Raw genomic sequence first — 26,704 nt, 5'->3', positions numbered from 1 at the left:
GGCCAGAGCCCTGCGTGCCAGGGAGGGGGCCGGCCGGGCAGGCGGCGGGCGGCACTGGAGCGGGCTCCGCGGCTAGCACGGCGCCTGCGGCTCGATCCCGGCTCAGCGGGCGGCGCGCGGTGGCCTCGGCGCACCGGACGGTACAGCACGCAGCGCGCGGACCCGCGCCGCGGCCCGGCGCCCGGAGCGGCGCGGCCACTGCCCGGGGGCCGGCACTCGGCCCCGGCGCTGGGAGCGCGGCGGCTGCCTGGGCTTTAATGGCTGCTCGGAGGGGCAGCGCCTAGGGGTGGACGCGGCTGCGGCGCAGGAAGGCGCCCGAGCGAGCCTCCTCAGGGGCCGGCCGCGCCCGCCGCGGCGCGCTCCATGGGGGCCCGCTGACCCGGGGCGCCGGGGCCCGCTCGCTCGCCGGCCGCGCGTCCCGGCCATGAACTGAGTCCGCGGGCCGGCCCCGCGCCTGCTCCGCCTGCTCCGCCTGCTCCTTTCTTCTCGCGCTTCGTCCGCCCGCCGCCGGCGGGCCCGGCTCCCCGGGGGCTGCGGCGCCCCGGGCTCAGCGGCCCGCGGGCCCCGGGGCGCGGGGCGGCGGCGGCGGCGGGGGGCGCGCGGCTCCGGGCGCGGCGCCTGCACCATGAACTACCAGCAGCAGCTGGCCAACTCGGCTGCCATCCGGGCCGAGATCCAGCGCTTCGAGTCGGTCCATCCCAACATCTACTCCATCTACGAGCTGCTGGAGCGCGTGGACGAGCCGGTGCTGCAGAATCAGATTCGGGAGCACGTCATCGCCATCGAAGGTGAGGACCCGGCCGTCGCCGGGTTTCTGGAAAGCGCGGGGGAGCGGGCGCCCGTGGTGCGGCGGGGTGTGCGCGCGCGTGTGTGTGCGCGTGTGTACACACGCGCCGGGCCGTGGCACGCGGCTGTCCGGCCGAGTGAGCACTGCGGGGCTTCTTACCCTGCAAGGCCGGGCGAGAGCCCGGAGGAGGCCATGGGCCGGGCGAGCGCGCCCCCAGCCCTGCGGGGGAAGATGGGTAGTAGTCTCTCTCCCGTGAGAAAGTGTCCGGCGCGGTCGTGTCCTGGGTCGCCAGAGTGACCTGGGTCGCCAGAGTGACCCGGCCCCACGAGTGCCTGGGGGCAGCTCCAGGAGTTGGCGTCCTGGGACCGTGACAGCTTCCCAGGTCACTTGGTACCACCTTGCTGGGCGGCGCTGGAGACTGTTTCAGAAGTGCTGCCGCTGGGGCTGAGGCTCTGGCCAGCGAGCTGAGGAGGGGCAGGGCCGCCCTGCCTCAGGTCAGGGCCACAGCGGAGCCGCGGAGCCCAGCCCTTTGCCCAGAGTCAGCCCCCGCTGCAGGCAGACAGCGTGGTGTGTCTTCCCCCGCGTGGAGACTGGTCTCCGTAGAGTGTCTTCTACCCAAACCCTGGACCAAATTAGGAGAGCCCTACCGGGAGGGGGTGGGGCCCCTCAGCCTGAGGGTCTCGCCTTCCTGGAAGCTGGCGTCCTTTCCGGCACATCGCGCGAGTCTGTGAGCCCCCTGGGAAGGGGAAGAAGAGCCTGCCTCTCCCGGCCGGTGTTCTCTCTGGGTCACCGGTGTGGCCTGTGCCGGGCTGCTGCCCAGCCTGTGGACGTCTCCTTGCCCTACCCACGCCGTCCTGCTCATGCCCGCCTGGGAGACCGGTGTGGGGCGGGGACGGGGCATGTGGGGTCTTCCCTCCTGTCCCCTTTGGCCAGGGATGGTGAATGGCCTGCAGGGCGGGTTGTCCATCCACAGTGCAGGACTGTCCCGGCCTGAGGCCAGCAGGGATGCTGTTGAGGGAGGCCCGGCAGGAGCGTGTCTGAAGCCGGGCTGCAGTCTGTCACCCGGGGCCTCGGCCACGGGAGGGCTTTGCTCAGGCGCCACCCAGCCTGCACTGCTAACCCCAGAGTGGCCTGACGGACGCTTGGCCACTTAGGCGGGGAAGGTGAATGGTGCGGTGCTGACCCCCTGGCAGCTCCGTGGACTGGAACAGAGGCTGGGCCAGGCTGCCGATTGGCCGGCAGTATTCACAGGGGCCGGACTGACTCCCCCAGAGGATGTGAGCCGTGCTCCAGTCTCCTGTGGGGCCTGGCTCTCAGCACACCTGGCTGCCCTCCTGGCAATTAGAGATGCTTCCGGATTCCTCCAGCGGCGGGGGCTGCAGGGGGGCCATGGACCTGCACAGGGTGCTGGTGGTCTGGGGGTGGGGCAGCCGTGTTCCTCTGGAAGCCGATCTCGGTGAGAGGGGGCACCGCCGGTGTCCCTTGTCTCTCTGCAGCATCCACGGCAGTCTGATGAAACACTTTGAAAGTCGGTGCCAAGCACCTACCGAACAGACCTGGCTGAGGGCCCCGGAGGCTGAGCAGAGACAGCCTGCAGTGGAGTGTGACTCACGACGCCTGGTTCGCCTTTCCCACTCTGGAAGCTGGGTGCCGGGTGCTGGGTGCCGGGTGCTGGGTCCCGAGCACTCCCAGCGAGGCGGTGGTGGTTGCACTTTCTAGAAAGAGGATGTGGTTTCCTTTTTTTTTTTTTTAATGCCGAGTGGTTTCTGGATGACGGTTTTGGTAGCTCGGTGTCTGCCCTTGTGATGTGAGACTTCGGTCCCCTGCCTGGCTGAGTCTCTCATTCTCAGCGAGACTCGGAATCCGTGCTCGAAGCCTGCTCGTGGCGTTGGCGGCGTTACTACCTTTCTGTTAGGAAAAGGAATGTCTGTATTGTGTCAGGGATGTTGGTGATTTAACGAGGCTTAAGAATCACGCAGACACGCTTCGGTTCTGTGCAGTGTCACCAACCGTGATGGCGCCTTTCATTGGCATTGGCATAGAACTTCGACAAATGTTTTTTGCATCTGTGACCTGAGGGTGTCCCGAGGGAGTGTGGGCCCACTCTCATGTCCTCAGTTGGCGGGAGGTGGAGGTTCCGGGAGGGAGCACGACCTCCCGCACATTTGACTGAGGTCATTCAGAGTGCGGTCATCGGGACAGAGAGAGAGCCCAGGCCGGCGGCCTCCCCAGGCGCCTCGCACTGCCCGGGGTTAGGGAGCAGTGACTTCATTTGTCCTGGTGAAGCGCTCTCCCGCCCCGCTGCAGGATGCGGTCGTGATCTGCGTCTGTGTTTTGGAAGTGGAGAGGGCTGCTCACGGGGGCAGGGCAGCGTTTTTTCTTTCTTTGCGGGAGAGGAGAGCGGTGCCGAAGCAGCTCTCTGCAGCGGTGCGGGGCGCAGGCTGTCCACGCACAGTGGGCCCCAGCGCGCTGCCGTGAAGCGCCAAGGCTGCTGTGCCTTGTTGGGGGGGGGGCAGGCAGTGGGATCACTGGGCGGGCAGGTGGGCACTGGAGTGGCACGGTGACTCTGAGACTCAGGTGCAGCTCTGCCCCCACCTGGGACCTTGCGGGTCAGGGCACAACAGCGGCAAACTGTGAATCTTTTTCAGTGACAACGTACAGTCCACCATTTCCAACCAGGAGAGCATACACCTGTCCCAGCAAGTAGTTTAAAAATAGCGTGTCCCACCCAACAGAGAAAGCCGTGTGTTTTGGAGGCTGTCCGGCGAGGCTTTCCCTGCCTCCGTGGGCACGTAACGTGAACTTGGAGTCATCCGTGGAGCGTCTCGGGACCCGCATCCCATGTGCACTTTGCAGTGTTGGGAAAGGCCCTGAGTGTGGCTTCCCCTGTGGGGGTGCCCACTTGCTCTGGTGTCGGCTGTGCTGCGCCATCTCTGGAAAGGGTCCCCGTGTGCCGGCAGCTGCAGGAGTGTTGCTGCCCGAGCGAGGAGCGGCCTCGTCAAAGGGGAGAACCTTTCGGCCGCTGCGTGGCTCTGCCCCGGGGAAGCTCTGCGGAGACGGACCTCACCGCGTGTGCGCGTGTTGTGGTTGAAGGAGATCCCCAAACACGCGCGGGTCTGCGGTCCCGTGTGCAGGCGTAGGGGATGGGATTTTGTTCTCCATCTTGTTTTAAACCATGTCCTTGCCCCTGCCCCACCAAAGTGGGTGTGTTTTTTGTTGGTCTTTATTTCTCAGACTCTGAGAGATTGTTCTCCGGTTCCCTACGTACCCCAAACCCTGGGGTTTGAGGGAGCATGGCTGATGGTTTTCAGGTTTGCCTGATCGGATCTCTGGCGTGTCCCACGGGGTATGGCACGCCGGGAAATGTGGCCCTGAAGCCTGTCTCCTCTGTACCCAGAAGTGTGCCTGGGAGTGGCCTGTACCCCGGTGTGGGCCGCTGGGCGAGGTTTTCCCCTCCGGTTCCTCTTTTCAAGCCCGTCTGGGTTGACGGGATTGAGGTGAATGAGTCAACTGCCTTTCTCGTGGAGCAAAGCTCCTTGTTTTAGGGATGAAGTCTCTGTTAGCGATTGCACTTTGTCATTCAGCTTCCCAGGGGCAGGGGCCAGCGATAACCCAGCCGGCTCGCTCAGCCAGGCCGAGCCCGGACCCCCAGCCAGCTGTCCGGGCAGCAGGTCAGTGGGGACCCAGCCTACCCCCGGCCTATCTGTGCTTTGGGGTGGCTCCTCGGGGGGCCCTGGAGAGGTCCCTGTGGCCTCGTCCTTGGGGGGAGAGCTCTGCCTGGCACCCCCGACGAGGACACTTTCACAGGGGCTTCCAGGGCTGGGCCCTGCTTCTGGGGGACTTGATGGGGCTGGGGGCCCCTTAATCCAGTGGCACAGCCCCTTTGTTCAGCGTCTGTGCTCAGCGCGCAGCCTGCACGGCGTCCTTTCATCTCGTGGCGGTTTCGTGACATGGAAGCAGACCGACCCGAGACATGGGCCGGGCTGACCCGGCCTCAGCGCTGGCCCTCGAGCCCCGACGGAGCCCGGGCTGGAGCTCCTGGTCACTCGCAGCCCCGCCGGCTCTGTGCGCGCGCCGTTTTGGTCCCGAGTCCCACGTCCCCTTCCCACGGGAGGGGTTTGATTTGAGAGTGCCGCTCGGGAGACCAGCGGCGTCGTCTGTTCCGTCGGGCTGCGTGCCGCGGCCGAGCTCTGGCGGTGTGAGGTGGCCCTCCTGCAGCGGCGCCCCTGACGTGCGTGTCGTGGGTGGACGCATCTCGGGAACAGATCTCTCTCCCTGCCTCGGGTGAGCGCGATTGTTCTCGGCCACTGTCCACGGTGTTCGTGAGAGTTCAGGTTTAATCAAACGGTGCAGGTTCGGGGCCTTTTCACTGGGGATGTAAGTGTCTCTGTTTCCCCCTCAAAAATGGTCTCCCTTGTGTCTTCGTCGCTTCCACGTTAAACCCCCTGTCCTGCTGGCAGTGTCCGGCCCTTTCCCATCCAGGCATCTGTCCCCTCCACCCTGGCCACTGTCCGGTCTTTTCCTGCCTCTCCCTGTCATGACGGGGCTGCCGGCTCGGTGTCCCCAGCTCCCGTTGGCTCAGCCGGAAGGGCTGGGGGCTGCACGAGGGCAGAAACCCACTGTGTCCTCTTCTGTCTCCTTGGCGACACTGTCGCCACGTCCTGCCCGGCCCCCGGTGGGCGGACCTGCCTCAGGGCTCCGCTTCTCTCGGGCACCCGGGTCCTCTTGCTCCTCCCCCTCCGTGTTGTGGTGCTTGTCCTCTGGCTCGAGGGAGGGTGTCCAGAGAGGTCGCCAAGTGAAGACGTCAGGGCCGCACACCTTGGGAGCCGGCGGGGCGGCTGGGGTGGGAACGAGGTTTCCTCAGTGTACGTCGGGGCAGGAGAGGCCTGCCTGCCTGCTGGGCCCTGGCGGCGTGTGCCCGCGGTTGGTGGTATTTCGTGTTGGCGTCAGTGGATTTGAGACATAGGACCAGCTTCGCCCCCAGGGACAAATGAGGGACAGACCCGGCGGCTGACATGATGTGGCGTCCTCCACGCACCATCGGGAGCCGTGGCTCTCAGAGGTGAGCTCGACCCCTGAGTTTCCGTGCGGCAGGCCGGCCCGGGGACACGTGTGGGGAGCATGGATGGCAGAGGCAGGAGCCCGGACCCCAGCGGCTCCTCTGGGCCAGCGCTCCCAGGCTCCGTCCCCTCATGCGCCCTGCAGGTGACATGTGAGCGCCCGCAGGCCCCCGGGGGATTGTGATGAAGGAAGGATTTCATCCCAGGTCCCGGTGGGTTCAAGTTCAGGCTCACTCTGCTTCTGGCCTGTGGTGAGGGAAGTGGCCAGGTTGGGGAGCGGACATTGTCCAGGCTGCCGTGTGGGGAGGTGGGACCCGCGGGTGTCCCGTGCCCTCCTCAGTCCTGGTCTGCGGTCCTGGGTCTCGTCTTCAGGGACTGCCGAGGTCCCCGTGGGCCTCTTCCCGGGTCCCTGTCACGGCCCTTCCGGGGCTGCGAGAGCGTTTCCGTGACAAGGGGGGGGGGCTCTGTGTTAATTTGGGTCACAGAAGGGCCCAGGGTGGCGGAGGGGGGGTGGTCCAGGCTGAAGGGGGTGAGTCGGAGGGATCAGAGGCCTCCCTCAGCTGCAGGGACCTGCAGAGCAGACCCGTGGCCCTGCTGTGCCCCCTCTGTGTTCTATCCAGGACGGGTTTTTATTTTGTTAACTCTAAAGTCCCTTATTTTGTAACCCTTTTCCCCCTGTGTACCCCCAGGGCTTTATAATTTGTCCGTCTGGCCCTGGCTCTTAACTACTGATGGGGTCTCGTGTTTCTTAGCTTCCAGAGGAACTCATGCCCCCAAGCCCCGCCCCCTCACCCCCAGGCCCCGCCCCCCTGCCCCCAGGCCCCGCCCCTGGCCCTGGCCCCGCCCCCTGCCCAACAACACACTGGTACCGCGGTCCTGCGAGCCCTTCCTTTGCTGACGTGACTGAGTTTGGCGCAGTGCATCAGGCCGGGTTGTTGTTAAACTCCAGCGTCCGGGGCCCTGACCCGGTGCTCACCACACAGCTCCCTCCCTTTGTTAACAAGCGCCTCTCCCCGGGAAGCACAGTGCAGCCCGCAGACGTCTGCCTCTGATCTCTGTAGCATCTGTTGTTTTCTTCGAGCGGGGTGTGTGTGTGCGCGCTGGGCCTTGTGCGCTGCTGTGGGCCCGGCCTTCCGGGCGCCCCCTGGGGCCGCGGGGTTTGCGGCGCCTGGTTTAGGGTGTTAGGGCCTGCACACGGGGCCGTGCTTGGGGCAGCTGCCCCGAGACACACTGCTGACCCGTCCCGGGCACGGCCAGCGGTGCAGTCTGGGTCCCGTCTGCCCACCCCCCTGCAGTCCTCACTCACAGCAACTGACGAGGCTGCAAGGGGCATCTCCGCAGTGTCGGGGGGCTGGGGAGGGGAGGACAGGAGACGCCACCCCCACCAGAAGAGGCTGTTCGTGGGCCCTTTGAATAACCAGCCAAACAGCGCGTCTGTGTTCGAGGTGGGGAGATTTTTCCATGAGGGGCGGACTAAATATAGGCTCCAGGGTGGGGACCAGGGCCCGAGAGGGGGGCCGCCGTCATCGCCCTGATACTGTTGCCTCCGCCGGCCATCAGGGCCCGCCACGGGCCGGGGACAGGTGCCGCCCGGCTCGTGCTCTGCTCTCCGGGAGCAGACCGGTGTTTTTGTTTCCGCAGGGGCTCATTTGCACATTTCACACTTCTCCCGCGGTTTGACGGCGATTGTCTTTTTTGGGCTGCAGTGTTGCAGTACCCGCACAGTGTTGCTCCACAAGCAACTGTCTAATCTTCAAAGCTGCTCATGCCGCCTGGTTGTCATTAGCATCGTGTTGGGAGCTGCTTTTTTTTTTTTTTTTTTGAAGGGTGAGAAACACTCTTCATGGTTCTGGGAGAAGGATTCCCAGTTATTCCCGGTCATGTTCCGACCGTTTATGTTTGCCCTTAGAAATGTCAGCAGTGAGGAGGCTGCTGATTTCCAGCGTAGGACACGACGTTCCTGTCACCAGGCCCCCCCCCCGAGAACGGTCCCAAAGGGAGACGTGTCTTCTGGGGGTGCATTGAGCCTCAGCACTCTGAGCTGTGGTTGCTGCAGACCTGTGGGCTGTGTTGAGGACGCGGAGGGAATTAGAATTTGTTTTTTCTGCTGAGCGCCCCCACCGAGACCCGCCTGCGTGTTCTGAAAGAGTTTCTGCCTCTCCTGGGGTGTCTGTGAGGTGGCCGTCCGCAGGGCGGGGTGTTCCAGGTGCGGTGGACACGGGCGTGGGGAGGGCCGGCGGCCCCGACGTTCTGTTTGTGTTTCCAGTCGTCCGTTTCCGTGAGGGAGGGGAACATGGGCACGTTTTCCAGGCAGGGCACTTCCGGGAGTCTGTCCGTCTGCTTCTGTTGTTTTCAGAGAAGGGGGGGTGCGGGGCGGGGCTGCCGGGGACAGTGATCCAGCCGCCTCCCGTGCGGACGCCGCTCCCCGTGGCACAGGCGGCGAGGTCTGTTTCAGACACACACAGGCGAGAGCATTGTTTCCCACGGCGGCCCCGCCGGCCGAGCCTGGGTCTCTGGTTTCCCACGTCCTCCCGCTGGGTGTCTGGGGCCTGAGGGGCCGGGGCCCACAGGCGTCCTCCTCGTCCTTCACAGACGGAGAGGAAGTTCCCACCGACTGGCCACCGTGTGTAACCAACCGGAGTCCAGGGCAAGGTCCAGAGGGGGGCCCAGATGCGGCTGGCTGTTGGAGACCGTCGGCTGCCGTGTGCCTCCTCGGTCTGCTCTGTCAATGAGCATCCAGGCGGCTTCCTCTTTGGGGCTGCCACGAGAAGCACGCGAGTGCCCGTGGGTGCCCACACGCCCCCGTTCCCGCCGGGAACCTGCTGGGAGCCGAGTGTGGGGGGCCGCTCCCCTTTTCTCCGAGCCCAAAACCACACCATCAGGCGGGCGGGCGGGCGGGCGGCCCCAGTCTGGAGAGGCCGACCTCTCCTTGCTGTTCAAGGTCCAGTGTGTGACTGTCAGGCCGGTGGTGGAGCGAGCGGCCGCCTCCCTCCTTGCATTGACCTCGTTTGTTAATAAACAAACAGTTCCGTGGCCGACACACTTCCGGCACTGTCTGGGGTGTTAGGTTTCTTAAATTTAGGAGTGCCTACAAACCGTTGCCTCCTCGTTAGCTGAGTAAGTGCAGCTCTGCAAGTAGAGCTGGGAGAATGAACTCGGTCACCAGGAAGCTCTTTTGTCCTAAATGTGGACGGGACCATTTCGCTGGGACAGGACCAGCCCGCCCCTTCCCAGGGCCACCTGCTGACCGCCCTGTCACTTGGGGTCCTCCTGCTGGCCCAGCCCAGACGTCCTGAGCCCCTCTCACTGCAGTGTCCTGGGTGTTAAGTCACCTGTCGGTCTCTCTTGGTATTTGAAAGGAAGGTCATTTGCTACTGTTGGTCTAAACTGTTCTGTGGTCTTAAATGGGTACATATTAGCAACTGTTCAGTTTCTGTTTGTTTATTGCAATTATGGGAAGACCCCAAAGAAAAAAAGAAAAGCTAAGTGTGGCCAACTCTGCTGCTCTCAAGGGGCTATTCTCTTTGTTCAGTCCGCCTGTCCTGCGAGCTGCCACGCCCCTCCACAGAGGCCACGCCCACCCCCAGGCCGAGCTGGGAGCTTATGAGAGTCAAACACAGATCCACACAGATCCAGGGGCGTGTGCCTGTGTGAACTTCTCCACTTGCGTTGCAAACACAAATGTTTATTTTGAGGGATGGGGTGGGGAGGCCGTGTTTATCTTCACTTTGTTTAGCGTGGGAAGTGGCTAACGTGAGAATCAATAGGCGAGATGGTATCGCACACCCGCCATGGGCCGAGCATGGGGTTGGACTCTGGGGGCAGAGACAGACGTGCAGGACCCGTGCCCCTCCCAGGGGCCCGGGGGGGGGGCACAGCAGTACAGACAGCCAGGCAGGGTGGGCGAGGGAGGGGGCCGCACGGAAGGGCCCGGGTGGGAGCCGCACGGAAGGGCCCGGGTGGGAGCTGGGCAGGAGCCGGGCAGCGGGCGGGAGGCTTTCTGGGCGATGTCAGGGGACCGTCCAGACCAGATCTGTTCGGTGTGCGGAGAGCTGGGGAGGAGCGGGGCTGGTGACAGAGCAGGGGCCTGTGGGCCGCAGAGCAGGCTGGGCGCGCTCCCTGCTCCCTCCGCCGCCGAGTGTGGGTTTTCGTTCGGGGCGGGGCCGGTGAAGCTCAGGGTCGCCCTGCAGGGCGGGAAGGCGGCGGCGGTGGCTGTGGGGCTGTGGCGGTGCGGAGCAGCAGGGTGGGTCCCCACCAGAGCCTCTGTGAGGGAAGGGGGGGCATGGGCAGGGGAGTGGGGAACCAGAGGTGGGCCCTGGAAGGCATGCACCGAGGTGCAGGCCTGAGGTTGCCTGTGAGTCTTGGGGTGCAGGGAGCAGGAGTGGGGCCGAGCTTTGAGCCCCAGGAACAGGGGCATGGGGAGCACGTGGGGGGCATTTCACCCCCAGGTTTGGGTGGGAGAGAGGTGCTTGGCCACACGGGGTGGAGACCCGGGATTTGTGGAGGGGGGCCCTGTCCCCCCGGGGCGGGCTTGGATGCGCAGGTTCAGAGGTCACCCCCTCAGCCGACGACTCTTCAGTGGGTGTCTGAGGCAAACGAGGACCGTGGCCGGTGCCCATCGCTAGGAACCGAATTAGTCCACGGGGTGGGGTGGGCGGCGGCACTCCTATGACTGAGCTTCGGCTCCCAGACCCTGGGCTGCCGTGGCCCCCGAGGTCCTGCCTGTCCGGCCAGGTAGTCTCCTGGCCAGCTGGGCCTCTTCCAGAACAAGGTATCCGTCTGTGTCTGTGTACCTGTCTCTGAACAGTGGACCCGTCTATGTCTGTGTGTCTGTGTCTGAGTCTGTAGCTGTAGGGGTCTGTGTGTCTGTCCGGCAGGGTGTGTATTTCCCACTCGGTGGGTTTAGTCCATGGGCTGGTGGAGCTGGGGGGCTGGGGCGCAGAGGCGAGCAGGCCCGGGCCTGTGCAGGGGCAGGGCAGGTGCGGGGCCAGCTGTGGGGGGCGGGGAGGGCGGAGGCTCCGCTGTGGAAGGGCCCAGCGGCTCTGGGAGGAAGCCCTGCTGTGTGAGCCTGAGAAGATGGGAAGCCGATGACACTTGGGGGGTCGTTGATGGGTGCCACGCCATCAACAAGAGGCCTTGGGAAGCTCTCTCCTCTGCCCAGAGAAAGCCCCGTCTTCACACAAAAAAGTTCAATGCCGGTTTTCGCAAAGATGCGTTCTGTCTCCCCAGGCACCTCCGCCTGCGCTCGCCTCGCTGGTCCTCTCATTACGCCGGGAAGGAAAACAGTCGTCCGTCCGATCTCTTTCCGCCCACAGTCTGCCTCTGGGGGCCCCCCCCCCAACGCACGCTTTCCCTTCGCAGACCACCCCTGGCTCACCGTGAGGGCGTTCAGAGGGGCGCCCGCTCCGGGGGCAGAGGGTCTGTGCTTCTCCTGGGAGCCTGGGATGCAGGCTGCCTGGGCCTGGAGGGCAGGCGGGGCCGCTTTCCTGGCAGCGGTTCCGAGGCCGAGCTCCGAGGGGGCAGCCTGTGCCGCTCGTGGGATCCCAGCCCCTCCCTCTCCTGGCGCACAGGTGGAGGCGGCGCGCTCGGTGCTGTCGGTGTGCTGGGGGCTGCTTGGAGGTCAGCGGCGGGGTCTCAGTCTGCTGGGGGGGCCGGCACCCCTCTGCGCGTCAGGGATGTGCTGGGGTGTTTGTGCGAAGCAGGGCATTCGAGGTGAGAGCGGACGGCTCCCTGGAGGGGGCCGTCGCCGCCTGAGCCCTGGGGCCCCTCCTGGGTCTGCTCGGGGACGGAGGTGTCCCCCCCACTCCCCCGTCTAGGGTCTGGGACTCGGTGAGCCGGACGTCCTGCTGCTAAGAGAGGTGGAACTTGGCTACAACTCCAGGAGAATCTCTTTTTCTCAATGTTGTGTGATACAGTTCTCAGACTTGGAGAGGACTGAAAGAGTGTTCACGAGAGCGAGCTCCTACGTCCTCGTTGCCTTGGTTTTCTTGTTAAATGTCTGCATCTCCCCAGGAGAGGGTTCAGCCAGCACTTGCTACAGAGGGCAGAGCTTTCCAAGGCCGGCCCCGTTTTGCCCTGGAGTCTGAAGGGTTTCTGGAGCCAGTGCCAGTCCGAGGGCGGCGTCAGAGCCCAGGGGCGGCGCTGGTGGGGCGCGGGCGAGGTGCTCGTCGAGTGTGGCGCGCATGCAAGGTGTCCTGTCCTGCGGGGGAGCTGGTGCAACCTGCGCTTCGTGGGCACGGCTTCCTGTTGTGCGCGTCTCGATGCCGTTCGGACTTGGGCGCACCGGGAGGCCGACTGGAGTTCCACGGCGAGTGTGTGTGTGTTCGGGGGGGGCAGCCCCTCCTCGGGCCCCGGTGGTTTTGGGGATGGGGTGGAACTTCGGCCGCAGGAGCAGCCGAGGGGGTGACGTGGAGCTCAGGCGTTCTCTTGTTGGAACCTGTTGCTCTGTGACTGCTGCCCGGAATGATGTCACGGAGGGTCCCAGCCTTGGTGGCTCTCCGTGGCCGGCAGGAGACAGACAGGCCTGGGACCCAGGCCTGGGGGGTCCAAGACGGGCACTCGCCTCAGTGACTCGCTGCAGAGCCGCTGGGAAGTGCTCGCGCACCTGCGGGCCCCGGTTTCGGAGGCTGGAATCCGTGGGGTTCAGCTCTGACCCCGAGGTTCCTCCGGTCTCCAAGTGACAGCCCCGCCCCATCCGCTGCTCCTCGGTCCCCGGATGACCTGGTCCGGTGGGGCGGGGGTGGGGAGGTTGGGGAGGAGAGGCCAGACCACTCCAGGGCTTTGTGTCCCTCCGGTCCACTCTGGTTCCCGTCACCTGCAAACCCAGGGGGACCCCACCTGGCGGAGTAGTGTCCAAAACCGGAAGGAAACTGCGTGTGCGTGGAACCCACGTGGCCCGTGGACGACCTTGCACTTGATGCCTCGAGGGACGTGTGTACAGAGTCCGCAGAAGCACCGGCGTCCCTGCAGCGTCCTGGTCCCCGGACACACAGAGACACAGGGAGGGCAGGTGCGGGACTGCCTGTGACCCGGGGGACGGCGTGTCGGCGTCGCTGTAACGCGCAGGTAGGAGGTGTGGCAGGGCTGATTCAGGAGCCGGTGCGGGTCGATGGTCCGCTGGAAGGTGCTCAGGCAGACCCTGGGAGTCTAGTTCGGCTGTCAGTCAGACGTTTTAGGGAGGAGCCTCCAGAGGTGGCGTCGTCTGCGGGCTGAACCGGGGCTGAGAGCGGTGTGATTCTGATCTCTGCCGTGCTAATTACAGAGCCCGGTCCGGCCCCAACTCCGGTTTCCCAGCCTGGGCCCCCGTGGGGCCGTCTCCTGGGTTGTTCGTGCGGCCGTGACCTCGACGACCTCGGGGTGGCCTCATGGTCACTGCCGCCTCCTCTTCCAGGCCCCAAATCCTGTCTGGGGCTGGCCCAAGTCCCTCTGGGGGGCCCGAAGCAGCGGGTTCCTTCTCAGGGTCATCTCCCAACGTCCCCTGTCACAGGACCGGTGTGGGACTGGCCAGGGTTTCTCCCAGACTTCAGGCCGTGCCCGGGTTCACGGCGTTTCCGTAGGGATGAGCCAGCGGGTCTGAAGTGTCCCTTGGGAGCCAGCTTTGAACTGTCACTTCATCACGGTCTCTTTGCCGTCCTCGAAGGCTGTCGGGCGGGTGGAGCTGGTGTCTGAGCGCGTTTCGGTCGGTCGTCCGCTCTTTACGTGCAGCTCGGGGCTGAGCTTCTGGGCGGGGGGCTGGCGGCTCTGCGTGTCTCCCCCCTTCTCCCTGCACCCTCCCCAAAGCGGAGTGCGCTCCGCTCAGGGGCCTGTCCCCCGCCGACCACACAGGCTCGTTTCCCCCCGGCCGGGTGGGGGGAGCGGGCGCTGGCCTCCCTCCGGCTCCGGCCTGCTGGGAGGGGTTTTCAGACAGCGGCGCGCCGGCCCTTTTCGGCAGAGAATTCAGCCGGAGGCGACCCAAGCTCTCCTGAAGGATTATCTTAGATTCCAGTTCCCAGGGGCACCCACCCGCCTCGCCACCTGCCTGGCTGCATGCCCTGTTCATGGCCCCCTCCTCCCCGCCGGGCCCACCCTCCTTCCTTCATTCTTCCCCTCCCTCCCTCCCTCCCTGCCACAGAGAGAATCTGCCTCCGACCTCTTAGAACCTTAGCGCCATTCGTAATCCCGTGGGTGTGGGTGTGGGTGTGTTCCAGCGTCTCTCCCCCTCCCCCACCCCCACTGGGGGCCCGGAGCGCGCAGGCCTCTCCGCTGTACCCCTAGAGCGGCAGCCCGGGCTGGGCTTGTCGATGGGGGTCCGGGGGCGGATTCGTGGGTGGGGACGGGGGCAGGCATGGACTGTGACCGTCTGGGCTGGGCTTCGTGCCTTCTAGTGCCAGAGGGCAGGGTTCGCCCACCGGCGGCAAACTCGGGCCGGTTCTCACAGCAGGCCCTGCCCGGGGAGTCGGTAGGAGGGTGCCGTGCAACGCCAATGGCGGCGAACTTTTCCAGAAACTTGTGTTGGGAAGATCCGTTTTCCATGGTTACTGTTACCTTGGTTTTGTTACATAACTGCCGTTACATTCGGCTACAGGGTTTTTAAAGCTTGGGTTCCCGTGCTTAAACACAGCGACTGAATGTTGCCTCTTGGGGGCTCTCTGGACGGCGAAAGAGGACGCTCCGTGAGCAACTTGGGTGCATCTGACCAGGGCTTTCTCTCCTGGTCGGACGGTGGGGCGTCTCTGAGAACGCTCTTGGTTAGTTAGGCGCGTCATGCGCAGCGCCCACAGGAGCAGGGCCGCCGAGATGGGGAGCCCCTTGGTGGGGGGGGGCCCGGCCCCTGCTCTCACTTTTCTCGACCCCGATCAGTAGGGTCAGCTTCGTTCTCCCCAGAGACAGGGAGACTTGCGAGGCGGACACGGGGCGGGCTGTGGGGTGGCGGCGGGAGCTGAGGGGACGGGGCGTGGTAGGCAGCGACCCCGCCACCTGCGCACGGAGCTCCGTGAGGGCCGTCCGCTCACTCTCCTCCCCACGCACTCGGATGGCGGGAGGTTCCGGCCCTGCCCCGGGCGTGCCGGAGGGCGCGGCAGCCTCTGCGGACGACCCTCTTTCTCTCTGCAAGGTCCCAGGCAGCCGGTCACACTCACGCTGGGCCGAATCCCTCCTCAGATCTCTCTGTTCGTTCTTGGGGGATTCCTTTGCGATCACTCGCGGTGGTTTCTCGTGCGGAGCTTCTGCACCTGGGGGTCCCGGGGACTTGGCTGCCTGGGGTCCGTCACGTGGTCGGAGATGGCCGGGCCCCCGGGCCCCTTGTGCCCGGCCCAGCGCTCCAGGCCCGCGGGCTAAGGAGCCGTGGCGCGCTGCCGCCTGCAGAGGCTCTGTCTCGGATTGTGCCTGCGGATTCCTTTTTAGGAAGAGGGGAGGCGGACAGGCCCGTGAGGCCTGCTGGGGCGAGGCCAGCCCGAGGCTGTGCAAGCTGCTTGGGTGTGCGGGCCGGGAGTGGGCTGGGCCGGGCCGGGGCCCCGGGCCCCCGAGCTGCTCCAGCAGCTGGGTGGGCGGAAGACGACACCACCGCCCGCAGGCATCTCTGACAGCTGCTCCCGCTCCGGCTTCCAGAAATTTCTGTTCCGCACTTCGTGAGTACCCTCCTCGTTTATTCCCTTTCCCTCAGCTAATAAAATCATAATAGCACCACCTGTTTGTTGAGTGTGTGCGTCTGTGGGGCCCCCCGGGGAAGGCCTTCGCGTGCTCTGTGCCATTTTCTCCTGGCCGCCACCGCAGGACAGAGCGGGGGAGCCCCCGTGTCACAGGTCGGGCTGAGGGCTGGAGGTCACGGCCTGGCTTCTCACACCCGCCCGCACCCGGACGTGGTGAGGCGGGACTCAGGCCCAGCACTTCCCACTCCCCGACACAGCCCCCCCCCCACCCGGTCACCATGACGATGGGATGCAGCGGAGAGGAGATGTCTGGGGTCAGCCCGTGGTCTGCAGGGGGGTGGGGACGGCTGTGTCGTCCTCGGCCCCTGCACACTCCAGGGTCAGCTTTGAAACTCACGCTCATGCGGGTCTCTCCTCACCGAGGTCAGAAAGGTCACCACAGCTGCCGGGTCTCCTCCCCGTCCCGGAGGGTCGGTGGCCCTGGGACGCTGACTGGTGGCGTTGGTGGCCCAGGGCGGAGCCAGAGTGCTGGGCTGGCTGCCCGCCCTCGACGACGGGTTCATGGGGCGGGGTGGGGCCGGGGGAACTTTCCAAACAGCGTGCCTCTGAAACTTCACCGGGTTCCGAAAATCTGAGGCCCCTTCATCCGGGCCGGTTGCGGGAACTCAGGTTTCAGCCGCACGGATCGCGTGGCATTTCAGTCCTGGGGACGCCAGCAGGCAGTTAGTTTTTACCACGGACACGGGAGGGGGCTGGTCCTCTGAGCTGTAATTAGCACGACAGGAGAGATGGATGCCCCGGGAACCCCAGGGAGGTGCCTGAGGTCACCACGGCCAGGGGGCCGCCCGACGGGCAGAGCCCGGCCCGAGGAGGCTGCTCTCGGGGAGCGGGGGGTGCCCTGCCCGTTTTCCTCCCGGGAAGCTCTGCGCAAGCTCCCGCTTCCCTTCCATCACAGGCATGGGGCGGCGGGTGCCGCCCCTTTTCTGGACAGGGACCCCAGGGATGGAAGGAAAGGCGTGACCTACCCACGGCTGTCCTGTCCCTGACCTTGCCAGGATGGAGGTTCCCGATCCCAGTGCTCTGTCCTCAGCCTCCCTTCCAATGACACGGTCGGCAGGGGTGGGTGGGGGGGCGGCCTGGATTCCCATTTAGGCCTGGCCCCCTTCCAGGTTTCCTCAGGCGTCCCCGCCTGTGCAGGGAGCTGGCCCCGGCCCGTGAGGGGCTTCTACCTGGGGAGGGGGGGCTGGGGAGGAGTGGGAAGTGTAGGTGGTGGCCCTGCCACCTGAGTGCTCCCACCTGAGCAGGCCTCACCTGCGTGGGCAGGACTCACCTGTGAGGGTCGTGTGACAAGCAGCCGGGTGCCGGCGGCCACCATCAGAGTTGCCGGTGACGTTCACGGCTGCAGTGCTCCCTCTGACTCCCTTCCCTTCGTTCTGCAGCCCCCCGAGTTACCGTTTGCATCAGAGAAAGCACACGTATCGAAAGCTTACAATCTGGGGAGTCTTAACAGAGGCGTACCCACCCAGGAGGCCACAGCCCAGACGCTGAACTCGTCTGTCTCCCTGATGCCCCCCAGCCCCCCGTGACCCACCCTGCTCCGGCCCCGTCCGCTCTCTGTCACGGTGGGCTGTTGGCGGTGGGCTGTTGGCGTCTTCTAGAATCCAGTAGAAATGGAGTCCTGCAGAACGGATCCTTTCTTCACCCGGCTTCATTCGGTCTGTGTGATGGCTCTGGGACCCGCCCAGGTCATTTCGTGTTCTTTCTCGCGTCCGCCCGCGGACTCCCCGCTGTTTGTCCTGTGGCTGGGCGTTGAGGGGCTGTGTGCAGGGTCCGGCCTCTGCGCGGAGCCGCTGCGAACGTCCACTGGCCGTCCTGGGTCAGGCCCTCTCTCCCCCCGGGGGAGGGGCTGGGGGCGGGTTGGGCATGCACCTGGCTGAGAGCGGCCGGACTCTCCCCCAAGCCGGCTGTTTGACCTCACGCCCCTGCCAGCAGCAGCGTGAGAGCCTCTTGACCCCGTGGGTTCAAGGTCAGCGGGCTGCTGGCGGCGACGGTGGGAAGACCACCTGTCCTTTATTTTATTTTTTTAAAGATGTTCTATCCTTTTAGACGGAGGGGAAGGGAGGGAGAAAGAGAGGGTCAGAAACATAGATGTGAGAAACTTACTTACTTTTCTGACTTACTCGGGAGGAAATACCAAGCATGGGAAATGCCGGTTTTGTTGACGTGGATTGAATAGGAGAATGAACCGGCTCCTTCCTGCTTCCAGTCTCGCTTTCCCGGTTAGGGCAAGCCTCGTGCGTGTGCTGGACCGAGCGCTCCTTTGAATGGGGTCCTGCCGCTGCGCCACCCAGAGACCCCGCCTGCCGCCTCCCTCCCCGGGACAGTAAGATACCTGAGTGGAGACCCCCCTCTTTGGAGTGCGTCGGGTGGTGTCAGAAAAACGCGCCAGCCGTTAACTCGAGTGAGGGGTTCCCGGCTGACGGCCGGCCCCCCTGCTGGCCGGCCAGGTTCTTGGGGACAGCGTGGTGTTGCGTCGGGCGCCCCCGGCTCGGCTGAGGGCCTTCCACGGCCGGTTCGGTCCCGGTCCCTTCTCCTGAAACCTGGTTCCCAGTTTCCTGGGGCCTGTTTGTACTTTTCCGGTTCCACCGTGGCTGCAGGAGCGTTTTCTTGGCGCCGGCCTATCGTAAGGGTGTGAGATCGTGAGGTTTGAAAGTGTCTCTTGTCACCCCCACCCCGTCCCGTGCACGTGTTGCTCCGGTCGCCGCGGCTGGTGGACGGGGCGTGCCCATCCCGCCTCCACCCAGGTGAGCGCAGGTTCGCGCTCTTCCTGCTCCCAGCACCTGTCCCCGGCCGCCAGCCCGCCTGGGGGCCAGGCCTTGGGGCGGGAGGCCTCCAGCGCGGGGGCTCCCGAGCTTCCGCCTGCCACAGGCTCGGCGGCTGGGCTGCATGTGGGGAGGGCTGCCGGGCGCTGCTGCGGGGCTCTGCGTCAGCAGGCCCCGCGACACTGCCACCCGGACAGACTCCCGGTTGTGCCGCCCCCCACCCCTGCCACTGTGGGGCTCCCCGCCTCGGGGACTGCTGCACCGGGGCCTCCCTGGTGCGTGTGAACGGCCTCCTGTGGGCACAGAGCCCGCAGGGTCGCGGCCGCACACCTGCCGGGGTCAGGAAGCCTCGAGGTGCATTTCCCGTCACGTGGCGTCTGCGTTTGGACCGTTCAGCAGGTGTGTCTCAGCTGACACAGCACGCAGCCCCCACATTTGCCCCGTTTGGGAGTAGTTCTTCCGGGTGAAAGGTGACTTGACTGCTTCTCAGGTCTGCACAGTGGGACGGCCCCGGGGGCTCTGTCCAGGGGGCCTCGGGGTCCCCTGCCTCTTTGGGGGTGCATGGGTAACACACGTGTGTTTGTGCCCAGGTGATTAAGCACAGGTGGCGCGAGTGCGTCTCGCCCCAGAGCGTGCCGGCACGCCCAATCGTCTGAGCTCAGCCGTCCCAGGGTGCCGGCGTGGTCATTCACGTCTGGCGGCTTGGCTGGCCCATAAATAGATCCCCAAGCGGATCTGGCCAGGCCTTGCCCTGCTTGGACGCCTGCAGTGGCTCAGCAGGGCTTTCCGAGTGAAGTCGAAATTCCTGGCCTCACCCCTGCGCCTTTTTAGAACGAGTCACGGGGTAAATAAAGACGCATGAGCTCAGTTGGCTCCTCTGCACCCTGGGCCCTTGGTGACGGGGCCTGCCCGGTCTTGCCCCTCCCTGCGGGCACCTCCACGGCAGACAGCACCCTGGAGGGCTGCCTGGGCTCCCTTGGGTCTGGGTCCTGCCTCTGTTTTCTTAACCCTGCAGATTCCTCTGCTGTCAGGTCAAGTGTCACTGTCCCCGGAGGCCCGTCACATGGCTCCTGATGGCAACACCTGTCTGCCTGCAGGGGTCCCTGAGCTCAGGGGCTGTGGTTCTGGGACCCCGCCCCCCCATCTCCTCCAGGACTGCGCTGCGAAGAGCGCTCTGGGCCCAGTGAGAGTGGGAGGCGGGAGCCGTGGCCTGGAAGGCACGTCTCCTCGGTGGGTGTGTGTGTGTGCAGCAGCGAGGACACGCCAGTGTGTGGCACTCGTCCCGGGACACCCCAAGAAGAAAGAGGCTCAGGCCGTGGGGGGGCCAGTCAGCGGGGCTGCGTGCCAGGACGTTGAGGTGGCCACAGCTGCCCTGTGTGGATTTGCCTCCAAAATTCAGGCCACTAAAAAAAAAAATGGTCTCCCTCCAAAATTGACGTGACCTTTGCCCTGCACGAGCAGTCTCCGCCTTTAGAACAGTCAGAATGTGTTCGCCTTCTGAGTTGGGGAACGCGGCTACATTGGATGCATCAGAATCCCATTCCAGGCTACACCCGCTGGCCCAGAATTTACCAGGAGGGCGTTGGGCGACTCTGGGCAGGGGGGCCCAGCCCAAGAACCGGGCCCCTTGGGTGGTCTGGGAGGGGGGGGCAGGCACGTGTCGCTGTGTCTGCGGGCAACGCACGTCTCTCCTCGGCCACCCCTTGGGCTTCCTCTTCCCAGAGAGTGTGTCATTGGCTCCGATACAGCCGCCTCTTGGTCACCGTGATTGACAGCCCCATCAGGACGTCCGTGAGAGAAGGGGGCGGGCCCTCACAGGCTCCCGGGGAAGCGATCTCTCTCCGGAGAAAGCCAGGGGGGCGTGGGTGGGTCCCGAGCAGGCAGCACCGTGCCAGCCTCCACCGCCTGGTGACGGGGTCCCGGCTGCCCTGTGCGCACCAGACGCTCAGCGTGAGTCACGAGCTCGGTTCCGAGCATCTGCCCAAGGCCCCCGGGTCTGGGATCCTGCAGGAAACAGCCGCCCGCCGCGGCGTCACGCACCCCGCGGTGCTGGAGAGAGCACGCCATGGGCCGGTGGGAGACTCGCGACACAGGTGGGCGAGCGAGCGAGCCCGCAGCTGCAGGCGTCTTGAACGACTCTTTGCAGATACGGAGGGTGGACGTTCCGCCTGTGGAGAGCTGGGGAGATGCCGGGGGGACCGCGTTGCCTCGTGAGTCTCGGGTGGCAGTGAGCTGCCGTGAGGAGTGGGGGCAGAGCTGGGTGCCGGGCGACTCCAGGGCCTGCAGGGGCTGGGCCGAGCTGCGGGGCCGTGTGTGGGCGTGGTGGGCGTGGCGGACCAGGTGGGCGTGGCGGACCAGGTGGGCGTGGTGGACCGGGTGGGCGTGGTGGACCGGGTGGGCGTGGTGGACCTGGTGGGCGTGGCGGACCTGGTGGGCGTGGCGGACCTGGTGGGCGTGGCGGACCTGGTGGGTTGGTGGGCGTGGTGGGCATGCGTCCTGTGCTTCCTGTGCTTCCCGTGCTTCCCGTGCGTCCTGCGGACGGCAGGAGACGGCTGGGCCGCCAGCCCGCGCTGGGCCACGGGTTCTCGCCCCCGCCCTGGGACGTCGCTGCTGCGCGTGCAGCCCGGGCGGTTCCCATGGGCACATGCCCGCCCTCCCGCCCTTCTCTCCCGGCCTTTGCCGCTCCAGCCGCCTGGTTCCCTGCGCCCCGCAGTGCACGCGGCACCCCGTGTCCACGCACGCCCGGCCGTCGTGAATGCACATGCTCGTGGCTGGCCGCCTCCCCCAAGTGTTCTGCTCCGCCCCCCGCACCTGGAGGGAGACCACCCCCGCTCGTGCCCCGACCGTGCGACCTGGGCCTTCCTCGTGGCCTTCCCTGCCTCTCCTCCCTGTGGGACTGCTGATGGCAGGGCACGTGCTGTGGCGTTTGAGGGGCGTCTTTGACCGGAGTTTGGCGCCGCTGCTTTTGAGCCTTGGGGGTGGGGAGCGTTGTTTGCACTCTGAGCCTCAGCGCCCCGCCTCGCCCCAAGGGAGTGGGTGTCGGCGCCCTGCACCCTGCGGCTGCGGCTCTGCCGCCGACTTCCCTCCATCTGGCTCCCGTCACACCTGGGCACACCCGGGCACACCCGGAGGGATGTTGGCCGAGTGGGTGCACGTTTCCTCTGCTCCCTTGGGACCCCTCCGATTTTCCCCGTGCTCCAAGGGTCAGTGACGGGGTGCCCTGCTCCACTGGGTCGCCGCAGGGGCCCGGGTTCACCCTCCGTAAAGTCACCACGCCGGCCCTGGTGACGGATGGCGGCAGGCGGACGCACCCTCGGTCCTGCAGGGTGAGACTGGGGGGGGGGAGGGTGTTGGAAGGGCCCGGCGTCTGCGTCTGCCTGCGGGGCGGTCCTGGGGGCGGGAGCACAGAGACGTGTCCCTCACTGCTGGGCGGGGGCCGGAAGTGTCTGCAGTCCAGGTGTGGGGGTTGGATGTTACCTGAGGCCTCTCTCCTGGGCTTGCGGAGGGACGCTTGCTCCCCGCGTCCTCACACGGCCTTTGCTGTGTGTGCCCCCCGGTGTCTGCCCCGCAGGACACCCGGCCTGCGGGGTTAGGGCCCATGCTCCCCTTGAAGACCCTCTCTCCGCCTGCAGCCACGTGGGGGGTTGGGCTTCGGTGATAAATTCTGGCGGGACACAGCTCAGCCCACAGCCCCAACCCCATGCCATCATCACATGTGGTTTCTGAGGGTTTGCTGGCGGCATGGCATCGAGGTGTCTCATTAGCCACCCAGGTGGGGCTCTGTCCGCGCACGTGAGTGGGTGGGTGGTTGGCCGGGGGCTTCCAGAGCGGGTGGGGCTGCGGGTTTCTGAACCGGAGCTGAACTCTCTATTTTCTAGTTTTATTGTGCTTTATTCTTCCCATTTCCGTATCTGTCTCGTAGTGCCCGTGGACATTCTGTTGGACATATTAATTCTGCTCACCTCACAATAATTTATAGTTTTATACATTTATGTTAGTGGAGGCTGCAGATAAATGTTTACTGGGAAAAAGGAATAACAGTGAGGCTACTGCTTTGTAAAAGTGTGTTTAAAGCAAAGCAATGTGTTTTAACAAACAAAATACGTTATGAAACAAACGTAGCATTTGGTCAAAAAGAGGAACCTGATGGGAAGCAGGAATGTCGGCCGGCAGGGAACCCGGCGCCTCCCTGGGTGCTCACAGCGCTGCCGTGCCTGGCACTCGGCCCGGGGAAGGCGTCCGGGGAAGCAGGTGGGCTTGGGCTGACCACCCTCCCCCGTCCTCCCCCATCCTGAAGACCCCCGTGTGGCCGCATCCCTCTACCACGGTCCGGTCTCCCTGGGGCCCTGGTGTCCGGTCTGAGCAAAGACCACCCGGCTGCTCACACCGACCCCCAAACTCGCTTTGGACGGCCCGACGACTCGGAGTCCTCCCCCACCCGTGGACAGTGAGCCTTGATGCTTTGCAGAACGGGGTTTGGAAAAGCGCTTTAAAGGTGACCCATCACACTGGCTCTCAGCCAAGGCCCGTGCCCTCCAAGTGGTGTCTGCAGAGGCCTTCTGTGACCGGGCCCCTCCCCCCGCTGGCTCCCTGGAACCGGCTTCGAGCGCCTGTCGTCGGGCCCACAAGTCCAGGTGGAGGCGGCGGCGGGTCCACCTGTGCCGGCTGCCCCCGCGGCTGGCGCGGGGAGTGCCGCTCGGCCAGAGTCCCCGCTGGCGCCCACCGTGGAGGCGGAGCAGACCCGGTCTCGTTGTTTCAGTTCATCGGACGACCGCCTCCAGCCCCCACACACGAGCCAAGGAAAGAAGTGAGTGGTTTTTCACGTTCAAAGTCCTCAGAATAATATTCCTTTCCGTGTCTTCAACCAGAGGGACAGTGGCGTGGCCAGCAGGGGCCAGAATCCTTAGGTTTGGGCCGGTGACTCTGAGGCCGCTTCTTCAGTTGCCTGCTGCTCCTGCAGCTGACGGTCCCCTGCCCCTGGGCCTGGTCCGCGGCTGCCACAACAGGAGGTCACAGCCCTGCGCCGTGCCGGACAGGATTGTCAGAGCCAGCGCCGTTGAAGCTGGCCCCCTTGGTGACAGCAGTTTGCAGACTGTGCGACATGAGCTGTGTCAATCAGCTTATACTTACTGGTTGGTTTAGCCCTCGCAGCGACTGCAGGACACACACGTGATCCCCAGTGCAGATGTGGAACCCTGAGGCTAAGTGTATCGGCGGTGCACAGCTCACCCGCCCCGCTCCCGAGGAGAGAGTCCAGTGACACGCACAGAAGGTGCAGAATTGTGTGGGTGCGTGTGTGCGTGTGTGTGTGTGTGTGTATGGTGAGTGGAGGTAGAAGCAGCCATGTAAGCTCAATCTTTTTGAGGGGTTGTTTTCTAAAACTTGCAAAAATTCAGACACGAAGTATTCAGAGCCCTGGCGGGTAGCTCGCTGCGTCGGAGCGTCTCCCTGCCACGCTGGGGGCGCCGTGGAGGAGGTCTCCATCAGGGCGCCTCCTGGATCTGCTCAGCTGTGAGCCTATGCGCGGGGGGGGGGGGGGGTCCATGTTTCTCTCTACCCCATCCTCTCTCTCCCAGACCCACGTAGAGAAGCGCACAGGACGGCAGGACGACCTCGCAGGGACCCGTCAGCCAGCTTCAGTGCTCTGCAGCCCGCGGCCGGTCCGCCTCCCCGGACGCCCCGCCGCCTGCCACGTGCGGCAAAGCGAGTCCGGGGCACCACACCCCCACGCCCCGGGTTATTTCAGTGTCTCCACGAGACGAGGACTTTAACAGAACGTGACCGCGTGGCCGTGTTATCGCACGTAAAAGAGGAACACTTCCTTCATGTCAGGAACGCGGTTCGTGTTCACACTCCCAGTTGTCGTAAGAGCGCCCCGCCCCCCCCTGCTGTGTCCCCCAGTTTGTCTGGGGCAGGGTCCAGGCCCGGTGGTCTCGGCGTGGCTGGCGGATGCGTCCCCTGAGTCTCTGGGGTGGTGCGGGTCCTCCGCCGCCGCCTGCCCTTGCTGCCCACGTGACGGTTTTGTCAGCGAAGCCAGACTGCGTGTCCTGTCACGCTTCCTCGGCCTGGACCTCCCGGCTGCATCCCCTCGGGCGTGCCCGGCACGCTCCTCTGCCTCGGGGTCGTCCTGGGCGGCGGCGGCGGCGGCGGCGGCGGCGGCGGCGGGAGCGGGAGCCTGTTTCGGCCTCAGCCCTGGTTTCGGTGGGTTGGACTGCTGCCCGGTGTGGCGGGCGGTCTTCAGGAGGACCACGCCTGCCGCCGGTCTCTCTGCCGGCGCCTCAGCCCCTGCTCGTTGCTGTCTGGGTCCCCCTTGGGCAGAGGTCGAAATGGAGAGTTCGAGAACTCGGTCCCTCGCTGCTGTCGGGTTGCTGGCAGGCTCGCAGGAAGAACGCCCTTCTCTGCTCGTGCGGGTCTCGTCCTCGTGCCCCCGGGAAGGGTTGTGCTGCGGTTGCCAGCACGTCTCGGGAAGGGAGCCGTTTCCTGCAAGCCCGACTTTTCCATGCCTGAGACGAGGCTCAGGCTGGGGGTGGGACCCCGGGGCACTCCTGGAGAGGCCCCCTCCCCTCCGTGAGCTGGTGTGGAGGCGTGTGTGATGCCACCCGGGGCAGGAACGGCATGTGTTTGCCGGGGAAGCGGCAGGGCAGGCGGCCCTGGGTGTCCTCAGGGAAGGGGCCGCCGAGGGTGTGGTCAGGGAGGTGGGTGTGGCCGTGAGTGGCCAGACGTGAGTGCCCCACTGACAGTGCTGCGACCTCAGCAGGCTGTGGGCCCACGCCCCCGTCTGTCCAGCGGTGTGACGCCGCCCATTGCCTCTGAGGCGTGTGGCGAGCATTAAAAGGGGCCAGTCAGGCGTGCTCTGAGCTCAGGGCCTGGCACCGTGTCGACACCGCTTGATCGGCATTTCTCTACATCGATGTGGGAAACACAGGCTGCCCTCTGCGTGTGCCCCGTCTGGGGACCAGACCCACCACCCGGGCTTGTGCCCCGACTGGGAATCGAACCGGCCACCCTTTACTTTGCAGAAAGATGCTCAGCCAGCCGAGACAGCTGAGCCACACTGGTGAGTGCTTAATCAGTGTTTCAGGTTTGTGTGGGGACTGCGGTCATCAGTGGGGGAGCGCCCCTGTCAGGGGCCATCCAGCTGAGCTGGGACCCTGCAGCGTGTGTGGTGGACCCTGAGTTCAGTGACACACACACACACAGACCTTTGGAAGTCCTGCCGGATCCGCGGGGTGGCTGGAAATGTAACCCTTTGTCTTGTTTCACTGTCGGGAGTGGCAACAAAGTTGCAGGGTGGTTAGGAAACTGCATGTTGTGGGGATAAAAGTATACATTTGTATCAAGGCTGCCGCAGGGGCAGAAAGTCTTGAGCCTTGGAGCTGGGAATCTGGGGAGAGGAGAGGACGCAGGCGCTCGGCTGTTTGCAGTTGCTGGTTGGTGGCCGCCAGCGCGGCTGTAGCCCGCGTGAGCGCCCCTAGCCCCTGGTGCCCCGGGGGCCTTCTGCCAGAGGACCGGTGGCCGGGCGCTGCACCTCTTCCTCGCGTCGCACGGAGGAGGAACTCGAACGCGGAAGCTGCAGCTGGAAAGCGGGCCCAGCCAGGCCCCGAGCCCCGAGGGAGGGGGGGATGTGCCTCCAAGGGAAGGCCGTCCCCTTTCCCGGCGACTCCTGGGTCGATTCCTGGATATGGATGCCTGGCTGGGTATTCAGTTCTAGAGAGACTAATTCTGTGTTCAAATTCTGAGTAAAATGTCTGTTGCAAAGTAGGATTTCTCATTAAGGAAAATAAAGCTTTAAAATGTATCATTTACTCCTTCTTAGTCAGCTACACGTTAAATGTCACCTTAAAATGTCAGGGATACATTTCTTAAGGCGAGTGGATCAGGCAGGCATGAAGTTTAGCAAAGAAAACAGAGATCGATCACTTTTATTTACTTTCTCTTACCGTTGGGTGGTCACCATTCAATGTTGGATTTGTGTTTTCTGTCAGTGTCTCCTCGGGACCGGGAGATATCACTGGGGTCCTCAGCAAGTGTCTTCACTACCACGAGGGGGGGAGGCCGGGTTTATGAAGGGGGGAGACTGAGTGGGAGCTCTGTCAGGGGGGCCGTTTTTCAAAGTCAAGGCCACTCAGCCAAACAGACGCAGACGCCTGTGCCCTCGGATGATGCAAACCTGTGCCCCAGCTGTGACGGGCACCCACGAGGCAGCCCCGTGGGAAGGGCTGCACCCCGGCACAGGTGTTCAGGCCTGTCTCCCCCTCCCCCAACCGCCCCCCCGGGGACAGCTTGGGCACGGCTGCCGCCTTTGCTTATAATTCGTCTCTGTTTACTTGGAAACCGCGAGTTAGGTTTTTATTTTTACAGAGAGAAAAATCATTTGACAATGGAGAATGTTTCTTTTGTAATTCCGTT

General features: G+C 64.8%; 1 protein-coding gene across 4 annotated transcripts in view; it reads left to right on the top strand.

Annotated features, from left to right (window-relative positions):
* AGAP1 (ArfGAP with GTPase domain, ankyrin repeat and PH domain 1) overlaps positions 1–26,704 on the top strand; it is a 333,220-nt gene continuing 306,516 nt past the window's right edge. For 2 of the 4 annotated variants that reach the window (XM_045845687.1, XM_045845686.1), the window contains exon 1: positions 1–788. In XM_045845687.1, the coding sequence (XP_045701643.1) occupies positions 626–788 (163 nt within the window). In that variant the 5' untranslated portion in view covers positions 1–625. The remainder of the gene's footprint in view (positions 789–26,704) is intronic. The other 2 variants (XM_045845689.1, XM_045845688.1) reach the window with 1 other exon arrangement.

The sequence above is a fragment of the Phyllostomus hastatus genome, unplaced genomic scaffold, assembly GCF_019186645.2.
Source record: "Phyllostomus hastatus isolate PE091 unplaced genomic scaffold, TTU_PhHast_1.1 phas_contig_477, whole genome shotgun sequence".
NCBI lineage: Eukaryota > Metazoa > Chordata > Mammalia > Chiroptera > Phyllostomidae > Phyllostomus > Phyllostomus hastatus.
This window is presented reverse-complemented; position numbering and strand designations above follow the sequence as displayed.